This window comes from Rhopalosiphum maidis, chromosome 2 (genome assembly GCF_003676215.2).
Source record: "Rhopalosiphum maidis isolate BTI-1 chromosome 2, ASM367621v3, whole genome shotgun sequence".
Taxonomy (NCBI): Eukaryota; Metazoa; Arthropoda; class Insecta; order Hemiptera; family Aphididae; genus Rhopalosiphum; species Rhopalosiphum maidis.
The window spans coordinates 79,219,482-79,239,411 of NC_040878.1; the positions used below are offsets into that span (position 1 = coordinate 79,219,482).

At 28.3% G+C, this 19,930-nt stretch overlaps 1 protein-coding gene across 1 annotated transcript in view; it reads left to right on the forward strand.

Moving 5' to 3' along the window:
• The window catches only part of LOC113554560 (E3 ubiquitin-protein ligase TRIM9), a 65,947-nt gene extending 47,102 nt beyond the window's left edge, over window positions 1-18,845 (forward strand). The window contains 8 exon segments of the mRNA XM_026958453.1: window positions 5,623-5,718; window positions 6,698-6,931; window positions 7,403-7,559; window positions 9,249-9,388; window positions 13,743-13,881; window positions 15,461-15,685; window positions 17,090-17,262; window positions 17,367-18,845. Coding sequence (XP_026814254.1) covers window positions 5,623-5,718; window positions 6,698-6,931; window positions 7,403-7,559; window positions 9,249-9,388; window positions 13,743-13,881; window positions 15,461-15,685; window positions 17,090-17,262; window positions 17,367-17,486 — 1,284 coding nt within the window. The 3' untranslated portion in view covers window positions 17,487-18,845.
• Window positions 18,846-19,930: the final 1,085 nt, after the last annotated feature.

The following is a 19,930-nucleotide window of genomic DNA, read 5'->3' on the forward strand; positions in this document are numbered from 1 at the left end:
GTTGACGAACGAGTGGGTTTTTTTCCCTTAAGATTTCCCATTTATCGTCGTCGGGTTCAAAGCCACATGCCGCCGTCGACAACCATTGTTCACCGTAAACCTTTATTTGCATGAATAGTATATTATACGATTATAATATAGGACCTAGATGGTTTTTTCGTTTTGACGTGGTCGTCGCGCAATGACTGCTGTAGTGTGTTCATGACATACACAATAAGGCAATTCACCAAGTATGTTCATTCCCATTTTTATTTTAACTATAAATTAATTGGAATTTCGATTTTTTTAATTTTTAAATATACTTAAAAACTATATATTCAAATTAATGAGATTGAATTGAATATAGATGTTTATTATTACACTTTGACTTTTTTTACTAATTATAAATGTTGATAAAGATACTAGATTTTTCACTAGTCACCATAGTCTTCACGTCTACCAAACTTATTATCATTTACCTCACTAGTACACTTACTTATATTAGTAAGTTAAATAATAAAAAACTACTAGTTCAAAATTCAATTTTGATATGTGAACATTGTCAGAAATGTTATCTTCTATGAATAATCTACAGTAGTAAATGATAGTTCTTCATAATATGAAAAATAGAAGTTTTTATCTACACAGAGAACTTCTTAAGTTATACAAACAATTTCTAGAATTTGAAAATGTAGTCTAAAGTATATTTAAAAATTTAGAAAATCAAATTTTGTTTTAACTGTATTGCTGAAGCAAATGAGTGTGAACAGGTGAACACCATGCTCGATGAATCTTCTTATTTATATATTAATATATGACATATGTTTTCATATATCATAATAATATATATTGTACTCATGATAAAGTATGATATTATAATATTTTCCTGGTTTGTCATAATATGCTGCGCGCAGTTATACGATGATAAATATATATAAATATAAAACATCATTACTGGGTACATTTATTTTAATGTTTTCCTCTCTCCCGTTCGATAACGATCGACTTTGAATCCAAACAAATATTTTAAAAGAAATATATTGAATATTATAGTTAATTTAATAAACCAGTTATACTATTCATAACACCGTAGGTAAATTACAAAACGAAAACCTATATGAAGTTCATATAGTGTGTATACACGCTGTACTGCATGCAGAGTATTCAACAAGAAAAAATCGAAAATTTGGTAGATTTAAAAATTTAAAATTGATCGCAGGAATAGAATAATGATCCGATCACCACGGCGTACGATATGATGATGTACGACACGAAACTCGACGATGTATACATCATATATATACAGGGTCGATTCCGTTGGGGGAGACGGAAAGCTGAAAATCCTTACGGTTCTGCCATTATAGGGTAGCGCGCGAGATAAAACGCGTGTGTTTCGATCACCCCTCTGACGTACAATAAATAATAACGATTGCGATTTGCTTGTAAAGTCAACGGTTGTTCTTTAACGTATGTATAGGTATAATATGGTATTATACAGGATGTCTCGATGTGTTTTTCTTGTTTGTACACATCCACGTGCATCCCGCGATAAGACTTTAAAAACGAACATAATATTCGTACTTTAATATTTGTTATTTAAATATTCGTTGTAAACCTTAAATATTTAATAAATTTTAATAATTCCACAGGATTTCTATAATAATAACAATAATTTTTAAAATTGTATTTCAACATTTTTTATGGTAGACAGACTCATATTTACGCAGGATCCTAAAGATTATTGGATCCGAGACGTCAAATCTAAAGAATTTCAGGGATCCTTTATCCAACATTATATTGTTTTTTGTTTTCACTATAAATAGGAAATTTCAATTGTGATTTTTAAATTTTTCTTGCCTTATACTGTTTAACATTAAAATCTTCTTTTGTATAAATTTCAGCTTAAAATTGTCAGAGCGAGAGCTTATAATATAATGTATAAGATTATAGTTTTTGAAGTTTGGTAGTATAATATTTGATGAACCCACAAGATGTCACTAACTAAATATCATTGCAGAGTTAAATAACTTTTTATTATTTATGTTATTTATTTTTAAAATACATTTTCAATTTTAATTAATTTACCCAAGTTTGGTCATTTTTAAATTTGTATTAACTGTGAATTTTAAACGAGTATCAGTTTTAATAATTGCAAATATCATATGTATATATTATATATATATATATATATATATATATATAAATAATATATACGTACATTATACAATGCATGTATCATGTTGTAGTTGTATGAATTAATCACGAACTATATATTATTTTAAATGTGTTTTGGACGCAGTGGTTTCATATTTAATGAGTTGTCTTGTGAATATGTATAATATTATCAGGGGGTCCATGGTCTTAGGGTTTGCTCCGCTGGGTCTCATATATTATTATTTTCATACCTGGCCCTGCGCGACGGATATACTCTACAATCGCGGCGGAACACCCTGTATATAATAATATATTGTGGGTGTGTATATGCGTGGGCGTAGAGGACGGTAAGAATAGGGGAAAAAAGGTAATTTCACCCGGTTTTTGGGGGGCTTTTAACGGGCAGACTTTTCCGATCCGCGGCGGGAGGGCTGTGTGCGTGGCCGTCATGTCTTTTTCAGTTATATATAATATGTACCCAAACGAATAATCCCGTATCTTCGGCATACGCGCGTTTTCGGTCACGACGACCATTGTCCGCATTGTTATTTTTATAACATATGTATATTTCACGTTATTGTGTATTGCGGTGTATCGAATGATATTTATTGAAACACATGGTGTCGTCCCGGCGCACCAAAGGCCTCTGGAGCATTTATTTTAAGTGGTCTCATATCAGCGTATATACCTTAATTGAAAGAACTTTTTAAAATAAATTTGAAGTATTGCCAATTAGTTTTTGAATGTCAATGACTACATACTTTTTTTTTGAGACATTAATTAATGGTTTTAGGTATTCTTCAGTTTTGTAAAAGATACTTTATAAAAGTATAAATACAGATGCTTATTTTGAAAAGTATTTAAAATATGTATTTAAATAGGTACTTAATAAAAAAAGTATTTGAGTACAAATATATATGCATAGAATTTAAAGATAGATACTTGTAATTATTTTCAAAAGTTTTAAATAACAATAAGTACTTTACTAGTTCGTTAGTTATTAATATTTTTAAACTAGATGAAAGTAGTTCCTAAAAACAGAAGTTCGTATATCCACTGGACACTCCTTAAGTAGGTAATATATAAAAATAAATTCAAGAATTTTAAAATATAGTAAGCTATGTATAATAGTTCTAATAATCGGTTTTTGAGTTATTGCGTTATTGAAAGAAAGGGGTGGATCGCCCTGTATATAGCTGGATTATATGTGCGTGTATTATTTGTGTGTACTTACAGTTGGGTCAGAAAATATTTGCTAGAAATTGCGCATTAAAACGCAAACACGGATGTCGAATACACACTTTGTATGTATGTACAGTATATATGATAGTGACCGTATGTAATGTGTGTGTACTCATATATCTATGTTATATTATTATAGTATATACTAGCTAGTTGTAAATGTATATGAATCCTCGGCGTGCCGCCTTTAATATACACACACGCGTGTGTACACTCACGTTCCTCTGCATCGTTTCTGAATACATCGAGTCATGGCTCTCGAACGTTTGTTTTAAAATCGACCATTTGGTTAAAATGTATAATATGCTCGTATAGTAGGTTTCAAACAATTATTATTTGATTATGATGTAATATGTTAACGAATAACGAGAATTATAGTGTTTGGATTCACGTCATCACCACTACTCGTTATTATTTTCTTCGTAAATTTTGTTACGCATTGTATAAACGCACGTATAATACTCGTACTTATATTCATGTCCATTAACGGAATGATTCAATAAAATCATAAACATCCAAAAATAAAAAGATACATAATATAGTATTATATATACATTTCTTTTTCGAAATGAGAATTGATTTATAATGATATTATGTAAATATATATATATATTTAAAAACTGATACTTTTAGAGGTGACGAGTCGTGGGAATAGAAATTGTCAACTAAAAGATTTGAAAATATTCCCTTAAAAATATACATTGATCATATGAACCATAGTGTAATATAGTGAGTAGGTTACTACTTAATTATATTGGTATACCGTGTCGTAATCGACTATGTGTGCAATTGTTCACGTTTACCTTATAATATATTAAAAAGTCAAAACTCGTCTTAATTTTTTTTTCTGTTCAAAAATTAAGCGTGTTTATAATATTATTATTATAATATATAATAATTGCATAAATATACATGGCATGCGTATTGTGTGTGTATGTCGCATGCGGCAGAGGAAATGTCGTTCACGCCTCTCTCATAATGACCGTGTTTGAGTGTCATATTTTAGTTAAAAAAAAACAACGCTGCTGTACATCGTTGACTTGAGTTTACACGCTGTTCTGTATAATATATCCTGCAGCGTATTATGCAAATGTCGCACCGCGCCCCGCATATTATATTTACACTGCGATAGTACGCGGCATACCTATATAACACGTTAAAAATCGATATTTTTATTGAAAGTTTTTTAACGGACGAGTATATATATATATATATATATATGTGTGTGTGTGTGTGTGTGTGTGTGTAAATGTAATTACGTTATGAATATATAGTTTTCATTCGATGAAACCATGTCTTGGATCTCTATAATGCGAGGGGCTTGCTGAATAGCATGCCGGATTCCACCGACTAATGTGTTTAATAAATATACTTGAATAATCGTTATATTACATGAATTAGTCATGTAGACCATTCTAACCAACTATTCGCGATTTGGCGAATATATATATAATTTTTTTTTGAGTCATGTCACTACCGACAATACGCGAGGAGATAACGAATATCGAATATTTTTCTAATATACGAGTCATGGGAACCAAGCTGTATGTACAATAATATTCCCGCCAAGCGTAAAAAACCTACAACATTTGCAAATTATGAATTAAATTTCATTAACCTCTGCTATGTACGCGCGCACCCGCGTGTGTACATAGTGATGATAATTATTAGGTACTCAATGTAAATATACCTACATTTGCGGATCGATAATGTATACGCGCAGTGCCGAGTATGCAGTGAGGATAATTGGGTTATTGTGAATGAGACATCAAACTTCCGGAGTAAGTTTATATATATGGTTGTCAAATGCCTGGGGGTCGTTCAGAACGTGTAGTGTGGTGCATACACATATACCATCGCTCTATAGGGGGTCTTGCCCGCCAGGGTGTATGCTGTAGTATGGAGGATGTATATTATATTATATATATATAATAGACCTCTCCTGGGCGTACGTTCTATGCTGCACGTGCGCTATATATGTATGTGAACTTAGCCAGTATATTTGATGGAGTTTTACGCATAGTTTAATGGAACGTATTTTAATAAAAACAAAGGATTATAAAATATATATAATGGAAGGGTTGGGTGTAGCTAATAGCTATATACGTATACTGCATAATTTGTAAATTACACAACGCAAGTCTTCGTATGGTTTGAGATATCGCTCGAAATGAGTGTTAATGCGTGTGATGTACAACTAATTTTGTTTAGACAGCAATTTAATTTATAATTTTCTGTTTTTTTCAGACGGAACTATCTCAGAATCTCCAACAATTGTCCGAAAAAGCACGGACCACTACAGAGTTCATCCAGAGGTTAAAGCAAATGTCTGAAAAACTGAATGTAAGTTACTGTTTACTTTATTATTAATACATAATAGATTATTTTATGACGGTATATTATGCCGTTATAGAAAATTGTATAAATTATAGTTGTGTAGCGATGTATTTTAATATATTGCAGTAATTAATTTTGATCGAAAACGATGAGAGTGCTTATTTTACTAACGCATGATGTGTTCTGATAGTTGGGTGACTTCGATTTTTTGTTTGTGTTTTCTTCAGTATATTATATTTTAATGAAAATTAATTGGAATACAAATATAAGTTCGTGGAATCGAAGACAATAAATAATTGCGCTCGTTGTTGATGTCACGCAGTTAATTGTTTTATAATACAATCTGAGCGCGTGTAATATAGTATGTTTATAATAAATGTGATAAATGTACATGTACTGCAGTAGCTTGCACACTGACAAACCGACTAAGTATAATATATTTCTGCAGTGTATAGTTGGGAGTATAAAAAGTTCTTTCTTCTATTCTGTACGTTCCGCGTTATTCAACGGGTTCAATTGAGGTATATTTGTCAGGGGATAAAAAAATCGATGTTTAACTTCACATACTATAATATAAAATCTCCGTTGTGGTGGTAGCGGTCGTAAAATACAAAAATGGAATAAAGTCCAAACTAGATAGACGTGCACATCGCCCACGTCCCACTATATACAGCGTATATATATTATATATAATATATATACACACATAGATTAATATATATATATTCAACAGAGTACGTGACTTGGTGTTGCTGGGCACGTATAACAACACTCCTACGCATAAATATATGATATAAGTTGGTTGCGTCAGGATACAATTTGTCTGAGGGCCCGCGAGTTGTTTAACTGCGGTATACCTCTTTAGTAAGGTTATTATAATATAGTAGCATCTTAGAAATCGACTGGGAGTGTTGTCGGTGCTCGAGAAAAAACAAAAAAATAAAACCTATAACCAACGTTGTCGGTTTTGTGTTCGTACTTGCAGGGCGAATGCGAAGAACTAGAGCGACAAGTGGATGCCAGGTGTGACGCGCTGATCCGGTCCATCGAGAGGCGTAGACAGTGGCTGATCGACGCGGTGCGACAAGACAAGGAGATCAAACAGCGGTCGTTAAAGGACCACGTGACTAGCTGTACATGCAAGCTGCAGAAAACCACGTCCTTGTTGCAATTTTGCATTGAGGCCCTCAAAGAAAACGACCCCGTTTCGTTTTTACAAGTAAGCAATCCCGTGTTTTCAATTTTTTCCCGCGCTGTTGGGCTAGGCATTTTTAAATTCAATAGGCTCGTTAATTTCCAGAACACGATGCTCCCCCCCATTCAAAATTCTTACAATTTTGTAATGCGCGCTGCAATCGTGCAGAATTTTCGGAGGGCCTGATTTTAGCTTTCGAAGGGGCATTACTCCTCTGAGTCCCCCAAATTCTATGATAGTGGATCATGTTACTTGTATAATGTACTCCATCAAATAATATGATATTATGGGGGTCGTACAAGCCCACACGTTGTACACACTCTGTATAATATAATATAACCTACACTCACGTGTCAGCTGTCTTTTTAGCGATAACCCGTATGCGTTAATACCGGCAGCAAATTATAACATTAGGTATATATTATATAAATATTATGTATAATATATGAAAATTTATCGTGTCGTGTTTTTGTTGTTCTCCTCTCCATTCTGCAGGTCGGGTCCATGTTGATAGCCAGAGTTTCGAATACGGACATGACCTGGCACAAGGACGTGTTGCCGTCTCCTCGATCGTATCACCAGCTGGATTTGACCCTGGACGATAACACTGTGTTGAAAGCTATTGAGCACATGAACTTTATACAAATGAAAAGTACGTATAATATACACTTAAATTTACGCCCGTGCGATAACTTAAAATAATGATGTTAACTGTTAATTGCACATTCACACATTTACAGTAATAATATCATATGTATGCGTCATTTATCGTGTACGTTTTATTTAAAGTCACCTAGTCATTTTTATTTTTATTTTACTATACGTGCGAATTTTTATCTATTGCTTATGGTTTTATTTTATCAATAATTGCTAGCTAAAAAAAAACTAAAAAGTACAATAAAACACATTTAAGTTTATGAAAATCGTTAAAGTTTTTTCTTATCTCGTGCTTAACTCCCTATATAGTTTTTGAATCATAATAACTAATAAGCCTAATTTAATATACGATTTATAATTAAACGATGTATTTGCAATTATTGGTGTGCATTTTATAGATGACAAACCATTTTTGAACTTAAATGTATAAAATAGTTATCCATTAAAATTTGTATAAATCAACCTATGCTGACTCTCGTGAACTGTTTTTTTTTAAATTTATTTTTAAATCAATGTAAAATTACTGAAAAACTGTACCGTATTTAGCATAATGTTGTACAGTAAAATAAAACTCAAATTCTAAAAAATAAATATATTGAACTAGGTCGATTTTTATAGAACACTCGCGACATGATGCGTTATACATATATAATACAGTAAACTGATTATATAGTAACACTTGTACTTATTATTAAACACATATCATATGCAATCTTGTGAAATAATGATAATTAAAAAAAAAAAAAAAATGAATTTAGTCGCTTACAAAGTATTTATGATTTATTTCAAACACAGTATTTTAAAAAATATTTTGGAATTCAATTAAAATTGCAGTAATTTTTTAATGTTTGAGTTAAAATTGATTAAATCACTATAATATACATTATAACCTATAAGTTTAGTATTTACCAATTAAAATACTTTTTTTATTTTTAAATCTATAAGACATTATCTTTACGAGATTGTTAATATATTGTATATGTGCAGTATTTTACACAGCTATATTATAATATATATTATACAAACTAACCATTGTTTTTTTGCTGCTTGCACTAATCTTGTAAAGCTATCGGGGACGGAGAAGACATGAAGACAACAGGTATAATCATAATACATATTATCTTTATATATATGGGATAATCCATTTAACATTTATGATTTTAAAAAAACGCTAATGGTTTTGAAAATATTTCTTTTACATAATTTTAAATGGATTTAGCACCCCACCATTTTTGTATCGAATCCGCTTAGTCGTAACAAAAGGACATTCTTAGAAAAATTATGTTTTTACTATTTTTAGTTTTAAATTCCCAATTAGAATATTATTCAGTTTTTGGAAATAATAAGTGAATCACCCGGTATATAATATCCGTGTCGAAGTAAATATGGTGTATATAATGGTTAATGTATACCTATATCGTATACCGTTGTACGATTTTACCAAAAATCATGATTTTAGTAAGACGTATAAATGCATGCGATGATTTTTGTTCTTATAATATATATAGGTACAATGTATGTATAAAATATATATTATATGTACACAGCTGGTCTGTAGTTACCTGTAGAGTGTTGTTTTCGGCTGTCTTGCCATAAATAATATAATATTTGGTATATTATATTATATACTTATCGTCGATATACGTGTGTCGTCTGAACAATATATGTTTTTTTTTATGTATAGCTCCAAGCGCGGCGCTGATCATCGCCGAAGAGTGTAGCGCAGAGAACAATAGCGTTACGATCGCGTGGCAACCACCAGCTTCTTCATACGTCGAAGGTTATGTATTAGAACTGGACGATGGCAACGGCGGAGACTTCAGGGTTTGTACAACAACAACAATAATAATTTTATCCTCTAGGCGTATTGATTTTTCGCGTAAAACTATGTGTAGGATAATAGGTACATGTACAACCTACCTGTATGATGTACGGAATCATTAGAAAATTGATTACCCTCACGGCGTCGGCCAACCGATACTTGAGCTTCGCAAATTAAGATTAACGATCGGTCGTCGTCCTCTATATTATTATTGCTGTCAGGCGAGATTATTACGATTTTATACATAGTGTGATATATTTACAGGGCTCTAGTTTAATTTTCTACAAGCAAATTTTTATGTTTTTTTTGTAACCTGAAAAGTATTTATTTTAAATACTAAATGTACTTATAAAATTGTTCCACCGTGGTAGTATTCTGCTTTTTATTACAAAATATTAATATAAAATATAATATATTTCTTTGTAAAAATGAAGTGTTATACATTTATAAATATTTCAAACTACTAGTATACCTATATCAGATGATTTATTCAACGTAAAATACTCAATATTTTAAAATATATTAACGTTCTTGAAAATATTTTTTATTTAAAATAACTTTGTCGTTAAAAAACATTCTTTTTACCATGTTATAGTTTTTAAATTATAAAGTACTTAAATTTATAAAAATCGAATTTTGGACAAGTAGTTTATAACGAATAGAGTGGTGGTATAAGAAGTATACCCCACAAAATGTTGCTTCACTACTGCGCTCATGTATACAGTAGGTATACTTATTAAAATATTTTTAACTAAAACAAACTATTTGTTCAAAGTTTGATTTTTAGAATCTGAAATAAACCAAATGATATTTTGCTTTGAAATAAGCCGATATTAAAAATGTCTTTTAAATCTAAAAATGATATTGTTGAAAAATAGTAAGATATCATTTTTTTTTCTAAGACAATAATGTTTTATAACAAATTAAATTTTTGTAAAAAAAAATATTGTCTAAAGCGTTAGTGTTTTTCAAAACAATAAGTGTTACTTTAAAATTTAAATCGATCGCTTCGTATATTTTGTAAAAACATATTTTTTGAATACATAAAAGGCTGACTTAGTGCATTAATGTTACCATACTATCCAGTTATAAAACGCTCCACCCCGTATATTACGCTTGCGGAGAAAAAAAAAGTTTCATTCTTTCGTCGTAAAACAATATTTTTTTTTTCGAAAATGATAGATTGCCATTGTAAATATAATAACAATGTATTATATACTATACGACGGCACAAAGCTTCGATTTACGAACTGTGTTCTGCAATAAAAATAAAGTCATTGGTAGAGAAGAGTGGTAGTTGATTTTTCGTGCATTTAATTTTGTAGGCTGTACATTATATTTAAAAGACGTATACTAGAATATTCGAATAAAACGTTTATCGTGACGTCTGGACGTACTAAACGTGGCATTTTTGTAAACAGTGTCATTGGTTGTTGATGGATTTTAAATTACAGAACGACATCCAATTTCCAATAACAACACCTCGGTCCTCGACTCACATAATATATGCCATTAAGATTTGTCGTCGGCATATGGAGATTTTTTGTTGTTGTTTCGTATACCAAATACCATTGAATTTTAAGAACACATAAAATATTAATACGTATTTGGTTATACAAACAAATAATAATAATAATACACGTCGAGAAAACAATACATTTTTTTCATGTCATTTTTTCTTACAGTATATACAATATATACATAATTGGTAATGCTTTGGGATAGTAGTATATTGATTTTTGTCTTTCGTAAAATCACTACCAGTATGATATTGCAAAAAAATAAAAGTAGTTAATTATATATGCATATAACATGACCGGCAGACCGAATATCTATTATTTTGCTTTTATGACCCATTATAGATGTGTAAGTCAACATAAACTCGGTGTCATTAATAAATATACACTAAAAAAAACAAAATATTTTCAATATATTTTTTTTATTTTATCTAAATTTAAATTAATATAACTTCTGACGAAATTATATGTTTGCTAAATTACTTTTTATGAAACCATAAATCGTTTTTAAATGCCAATAAAATATTTAAATATGTACATATAATGAACGAATTTAAACTGCACAAAACGAATACTGGGTTTAAATGAACTATTATTTTGTTGTATGTTTTTGTTTTTACGGTTGTTTTTCGTTGTATATATTATAACAATATTCCTATTTTGCATAGCACATTGGATAACTCACTATAAGGCGTAGTCCTACTACACCTTAAATGATAATTACATCAAATTTTCAACTAATAGTAGTGATATTTTATTTTTCCGATAGAACTCTCTAATTTAAATAGTTCCATGTTTCAACTTAATTTAAAAAAAAAATGTATCTATCTAATATATATCTATCTACTTGAAAAGAAATTAAGACTTACTGTCATTAAGAGTTTAAATAAATGTAGAGGATATAATATGTATAGGTATATCTATTAAATATTTACGTAATTCGATATGTTTAGTATATTATGTAAGTAAATTTACTTAATAAAGCTTAGGGAAATGAATCTGTAAATTTGAAATGGACATCTAGTTATTTATACATGAATACTTGGCATATTTTGGAGTTTGGAGACCGTCTGTTATTAATGATCGCAATAAAATGTTTTTATGAAATAACCATAATCATAACCATTCTATAAAAATAAACTTTAGATGACCATAATTTATTATGGGAGGGTACAAATATGTTCCAGGCGATAATACTTGACTATCTACTTATATACATTTTGTAATTTTTGTTTGTGAATTTTAATTTTCGCATTATTGAGTGTTAATATCTAATAAGAAATAAATAAATACTTAGAAGGCTTCTGATATGTACTTATATGTTTTAATATCTGTGAAATTGACCTTTCGTTTTAAAAACATTACATTGGAAAAAGATCAAAGTTCTATTAAATTGATTTAATTCCATTAAACTTATCTTTGAAGATATAAATAAATACCTTATTAGTTATTATTGACATAGAAAACTCGTGGAAAACAGTAATTTTTTTAGGAAAAATGTTAATATTTGAATTTTGTAAACAACAATTGGTTTTATTTTTATTGATGTTTTTAAATTGAAGTAAATTGATCTGGTAATTACGTACACGCACACATATTATTATAATAACGAATGAGTATTAATGATCTGGTACATCAGTAATTGATAGTACCTACATAATATATTGTATTGTGTAAACAATTTAAAAATGGTATTGTTTTTCTTTTTCGTGACTCATAAACCGTAAAATATATTTCATATTTTCTACTGCCATTTTGTTTTTGTTTGTATGTTTATATACTTTTTAAAATAAATAAGAAATTTGTAAAAGTTGATATTTAAAAGTTTTAACTAGTTTAATACTTTACAGAAGTAGACAGTAGGTATAATTTCTGTATGAAATTGTACGATTCTTTTGAAATTAATATTTTATTTAGTTTATTTGAGTATTTTATTCCGACATTTAACTTTTGAATGAAAATTTAAAAAAAAACTTTATAGTTGCGGATAGAAGTCATAAAATAAAATGTTGATACCTATCTATATTATATTGTTTACCATAAAATAATATTATTACCTATGATCAATAAATTACAATAATTTTACGTTGAAATTTGAAATTTTCAAGTTGAAAGTGCGGTAACCAAAATATCTTAACTATAATATATAGGTAATAGGTATTTATATAAATATGCAAATGACGTTGTACAGACGATAAATAGTATAAAAAATGATTTTCATAAGAAATTGTTTTAGTCAAATATTATGTAATATTATTTTTTATTGTAAATTATAAATTGTAGTACTTCCATCATCAGATTTCAATAATTTAATAAATGGTATACTTTTCTTATAAAATATAGTTATTAGTTGTTATATACTATGTATAATTTATATAAAATTTACATTTGAATTATTTTATTATAAAGACTTTTAATTCAAAATTATTAATTTTATTATTATAATATGGCTTTCCTACATTAACTACCTACTGTATAAATAAAATTCTAAACTATGTTTTAATTCAATTTGATATTGGATATTTTTAGTTTCGATATTAATATCTAAATTATATTTCGTTTAGTTTTTCAAAAGCTGTAAACACATTATAATATATGAGGACCCAGTGATTGCATTAATAATGTTTGTACATTTTTAAAATTTGAGATATTTTACAATATAATATAGTACAAAAATAAAATATCCTATAGGTAAGAACAATACTTTAGGCGTATTTGAGTAATGTGTATATTTTTTTAATTAAAATTAAATTATTATTCGTCTGAAAGCCTCCCTTTGTAATATTCTGTGTTGTTGTGAATTAATTCGACCATATATTATTTGTTTTTGCATTTAAAGGAGGTGTATTGCGGCACGGAAACCATCTGCACCGTTGACGGGTTACACTTCAATTGCACGTACAACGCCCGAGTAAAAGCGTTCAACAGCGCGGGCGAAGGCGAGTACAGTGAAGTAATAGGATTGCAAACTTCTGAAGGTAATATATATACTTATGTATAAGTAACACAATCGATCTACTGCCGAGAATATATTAATATACATATTATATACAGCTAGTATCGGATTAAAAGGAATTGCGTCTCTAGACAGGATTTTTTTTATATAATTCTTAATAAAATAAAAAAAAAAGTGCTATTCGGTTGTATATATGCCTGCATCCTATACAGACCTACAGTTATAAGGATAAGTTGTGTTTAAATTTTAAAGTGACGTTGAGGCATCGCATTCAGAAAACGATCTTGATCGGTGCTCGGCTTATTACTAAGTCTATTGAGTTATAGGTGTATATTGTATAGCAGGGATGGTAAATCCATAACACGCGTGCTCAAAGTGGCACGTGAGTAGATTTTGAGGGCATACGAAAATTTAAAATATTTTTAAAGTATCAACGAATTGGCATCAAGTAATAATGATAATAAAAAAAAATAATCAAACAGAAAATAAATAATTAAAAAATTAATGTTATTATATTATGCATCTAAACTAACCTTTTTTAAATATTAATATATTAATCACTTAATAAAATTACGATAAATTTTTTTCTTATAATATTTGAAATAATATACTAATAATATTTTTCATGAGACGCTCGAAAAAGAAAGTTAATTTTTGGCATGTAGCGTTTAAATAATTTGACAACCCTGTTGTATAGTATATGTATATATTAGTGATGTTTCTATAGATGATATTTTATAGCAAGAATCTTTTAATGATCGTTTTTGTTCACATTTAATATTTTGTAAGTGTATGACTAATTAAAAAGAAAGCCAAACTAATAAAATATATTTCTAAATTTAATTAAAAAATATCACTTTTATAATAAGTACTAAAGACCAATTCTAAATTAAGATTGTATTTAAAATTAAAAATATAATTTTAAAACTATATACATTTCAAAAACACCTTAAATATTTTTTGAAGTACTTATTGAATTTCTGAAATTGAATGTACCTAATTTATAGATACCGTAATTCAAATGTTTAATATAATAACTAACAATGGTTAGGCTAGATTTTTAATGATATAGATTAAGTCAAAGAACGTGATATCAATAATCTTATTGTGTAAAACATCTCAAAAGTGTTCATAACTGAAAAATGTTTATAAAACAATTTAATTAAGTTTTTTTAATTTTAGTTTAAATAATATATGAATGGGATTGTACTTAATGCAGCATTTTATCATATATTTTATCATTTTTCAATATATTTTTTTAAATCTATGGAAGAAAATTTCAAAAACAACCTTTCAGTTTGTACCATCTGCGTTTGATTTTTAATTTAATTTCGCAAAAGTTTGGAAGTTCTGAATTCCAAGAACATTCGCAATTAAAACGCGATTAATGTACCGTCACTTGCGGGGGCATTCTATTAAGACTGGAAAACACCGTAAAACTTTTTCTAAATTTTACTGACGAACAAAAACGAAGTTATGATGTGTAATCTCTCATACTTTTTCATGGACGGTATTACTGTATTTTTAAGTAAAAATGGAAATTGCATAACTTACATTTACTTTATAATTATTTATGACCGTTGAATATATTTTTTTTTCAGTGGCTTGGTTCACGTTCGACCCGTGCTTGAGCTCGCCCGAGCTGTGCTTTACACCCGACAACATGACAGTGACTTGCGAAGGATTCGAGCACCGCGTGGCCCTGGGAAGCGTCGGGTTCTCTAGAGGTGTTCATTACTGGGAATTTACGATCGACCGGTACGACGCCGATACCGATCCAAGTTTCGGCGTGGCAAGACTTGACGTATCCAAAGAGGAAATGTTAGGTAAGTAGCTACAAATTATAAATTGTGTTTGAACAATGACGTACAACTTAAAACAATTTTTGCTAACATATTTTACACGTATACCAAATTCTATCGTGCTGCGCACACTAATATTGGCATTATTGCTCACTTTAGACTGTCATTCTAAATATTTTATTATTAATATTTTATTTTGTACATAATAATCTATATATGTATATACATTATAGGTACAAAACACAGTTGTATTTTTGTATTTATTTAAACATAAAATCAGGGTGCAAGACCAGTGTTGTATACGAACATTAACAAACAAAATTAACTACCTTTTAATACATTGCAATATAAAATGATTTTATAATTTATTAATTTATTACTTTTTTAGGTACTTAAAAAAAAGTTTATTTTAATAATTATAATAATCGACAATGGTTTTATATAACAATTTTACAATGTCGTATGTGTGTTATTATGTACATATAAAATAAAATAAAAATTAACATAAATAAGTTAAATTAATTAAATATTAAACTAGCAGTTTTTTAATTTATTACTGGCAGATCTTAACATATTAATAATTTCATCTTTGTTTATAAGTTCAATGAAATTTCTTCTCGTTGAAAACAAGACTGACAAAATAAAAGATCCAAAGATATTGTTGGTTTATCAAAGATTTAAGTTTTATTAAGAAAATATTAATTTTTGAAAATACTATTTTACACAGTGTAAATTACACTTAATTAGTGTGTATAGAAGTATAAAAATTTATTTGAATGGTATGTACTGTGTGTTAAACAAGCCATGCTATACATTGTCGTTAATTCAAAAAAACATTTAAATGTCTGTCCCACTTATCACTTTTAAATGATTTAAATAAACCTAGATTTTTCCTATTTTACTAGGTCCTTAATTTTGAAAAATATCTAGGAGCCCCGAGTAATCACAGGGTAGATGTTTCACTTGACCAACACTGTACAAGTCGACTTATAAAAATATTGTGTATCTATATTATTCAATGTTGTACTACATACCAGTTTAAAAATACATTCCTGGAATTTAAGAACAAAATTTTATTTTGTAGATTTTTACATATCTATTTTGGGTTTTTTTAAAATTTTTTAATAAAATTTTAACTTTTAATATTTAATATTTATATAAAGAATAGTTACATAGCATGTAGGTACAATGTACATGTTTTTATATATATATAAGTCAACATATGCCACTTTTTACTTATTATTTAGCACTAAATATATATGTATATATTTTGGCGGTGGGATGTTGGATAAGCCTATTGTTTTAATACTACTTAAGTCTTCCTATTAATTTCCACTTATAGAATATTGGCCATTCACTTATTCTAACTCACAGTTTATATTTAGAATTGGTTGTTATTATCGAAATATAAATTTAATTTTGTTTTAGGCAAAGATGAATCTGGTTGGAGCATGTATATTGACAAACAGAGGTCTTGGTTTATGCACTGTCGTAGTCATGAGCAGAGGTGCGAAGGTGGGATCCAGGTGGGATCCACAGTTGGCGTGCTCCTGGATCTGAACAAACACCAATTATCTTTTTTTGTGAACGACGAACCACAAGTAAGGATTGATGTAGAAAATTTGCTTAACTCTTTGCTTTGGAGCCTATGCATTAATATTTGGTTCATAATAATAATTATTTATGCTTGTTTGTTTTTGAATAGGGTCCGGTGGCTTTCAATGGTCTGTATGGTGTCTTTTATCCAGCGGTCAGTGTCAACAGAGGTGTTGCTGTCACGCTGCATACAGCACTTGACGCTCCCAGTGACTTAGAAGACTGTTAAGACTTTTTTACAACCCTATTGTATATTTTCGAATAAGGTGTCCACTGTATTGCATAATATAAAGGTTATAGTGTTATGCAGGTACTAGATCGATAAGATTTTTTTTTAATCATAAGAGTATTTTTTATTTAAAGTTTCTATAAAAAGTTATACGAGTCCAATATTTTATATTTGTACGTATGTAAATGTATATGTATAATTATTGTGTATTTTTTTTCTTTAATTTATCATTATCTCAAGTGTAAACTTAACTTGAACAGGGTGGGAAATTTGAGTTATAGATCACTACAATATACATGTACACTGCATAATTTTCCCTTCCAATTTGCTTAAAAGAACTAATGTATTTTTTTAGTTACTCTGTAATATTATTGTCATTATAATATTACGTTATTATGTATTTTATACTGTTTCGGCTGTTTAAATATTTATGGTGTGTTTTGGATGTACAAAAATTGAATATGCAAACCAAACGATTATGATGATGACACCGTTATTGTGATTATTTTATTTTACTTTCGACAATTTATTTATGAGTCCTTAATTTAGTTTATTTATATATATATATTTTAAATAGTAGACGTATTAATTAAATATATTTTTTTCTTTTGCATTCTGTATTACCTACTAGTAGTTGTTTAAGTTGTATAATAGCATAACAGTGTATTTATAAAGTAAATATTGTATCTATTTTTTGTTTTATTTTAATTAAATACAGCAGTTCATTATTCTATAGCCCATTCAAGACATTGTTCAAAACTTGCTCGAGTACTAAATAAAAAAAAACCCCCTAAAGCTATTTGAAGCTTTATTATGTTATTATTTAGAATGCCCTATGATGTAGTTGCTTAAATGAAACATGTTAGATTAAAATAGGTTTAGTTGTTTTTAATTTTATACATCTAGTCAAATAGATTTAGATTGCATATGATTTTTATCATAAAGACTGATGGATATGCGACAAAAAAAAAATTATATATATATATTATACAATGTCAATGTTATTATTTTCAATTTTAACGCATCTATAATAGAGAAGAATTTTAATCTCATCTATGATAACTATCCAACCAACTATGTTATTATTTTTAAATCTCATGTAGTGATCATCAGTGTCCATCACAATTTTTTCAGCTTTTTTCAATTTTTATTGTTGATAAAAGCCAATTAAACTCTATTATTTAAGGTTCAAGAACATTATTCGATTTTGTCATTTTATATTATTAGTGGAATCGTTAAATAAAACTATTTTCTTTTTTTTAACAGTCCAACGTGATGTTTCTTACATTAAATATCTTATTGTATACCCAGATTGAAGATTTATTTTTATTTATTGAAAAATTCCAATTAATACTATTCCAAAAAATAAAAGTAGTAGTAAAAGAAACACATATATATGATATTATTATTATGTATTGTTAAATTGTGTCAATTAACTTTACTATAGAATAAATTGAATTCCTCTGATAAAATCTGTTTATAATAGCTAACTTTGCATAAATAAAAATACTGGAATTTACATTATGTACATTTATATTATACTATAGTGTTTTATGTTTGTATACAATATGTTTATATTATATTTGTACACGTTTTATGTCAACAATTATGCATAATTATTAATTGTTATATAATATGATTTATTTATAAATTTGTAATACTTAACATTTAAGTTTGGAAATGGAAAACAATAATAATAATAATTATTATTGTTTTTGATTCTTATACTCTACTATAATATAGTATATACTGTAAATGACAGAATATATGGTACTTTGAATCATTATGTTATAATTTTTTAAATACTATCCATAGCTCCTTTAATAATATTGTAGAATGTTGTAGATCATTCTCACCGCCTAGATATAAATTTTATGAAATGAGTGTTTAACAAATTTTACATACTCCTTTGCTATTTTGTATTGAATCAATAGTTGGGACAGATTTGTTTAATAATTATTATTCCAATACAAATATACACATTATAGTGTTAGACTGTTAGATTATAAGTTATAATAGGACAGTTGTTAAAATAAATTAATACATAAAATATCTTTTAGAAACTATGTGTTAGATTTGTTGCAATGACAAAAACAACCATTAGTTAATAGTTATGTGAAACTCACACTAAAATTTTATGATATGCTAAATAAATTATTTATTAATTCTTAAGAGGACGTCAGACCCACATGTGTTGTCTTCGTTTTACTATCACATAGCATACCATAGTTCAAGTTTTTATTGTTACCTTAAATATTAGAGTGAATTGTCCTATTACCTATCAAACTTAAAGTTAAGAACATTTAGTGTGTTTTCTTGTTGGCTTTTTATAATATTTTAATTATTATTTTACTTATTATTAGTAGGTAAAATATTAAAATGTAATAATGCCCATTAATCCCTTAAAAAAAAAAAAACATCGTAAAAACCCAGTGAGAAAAAAC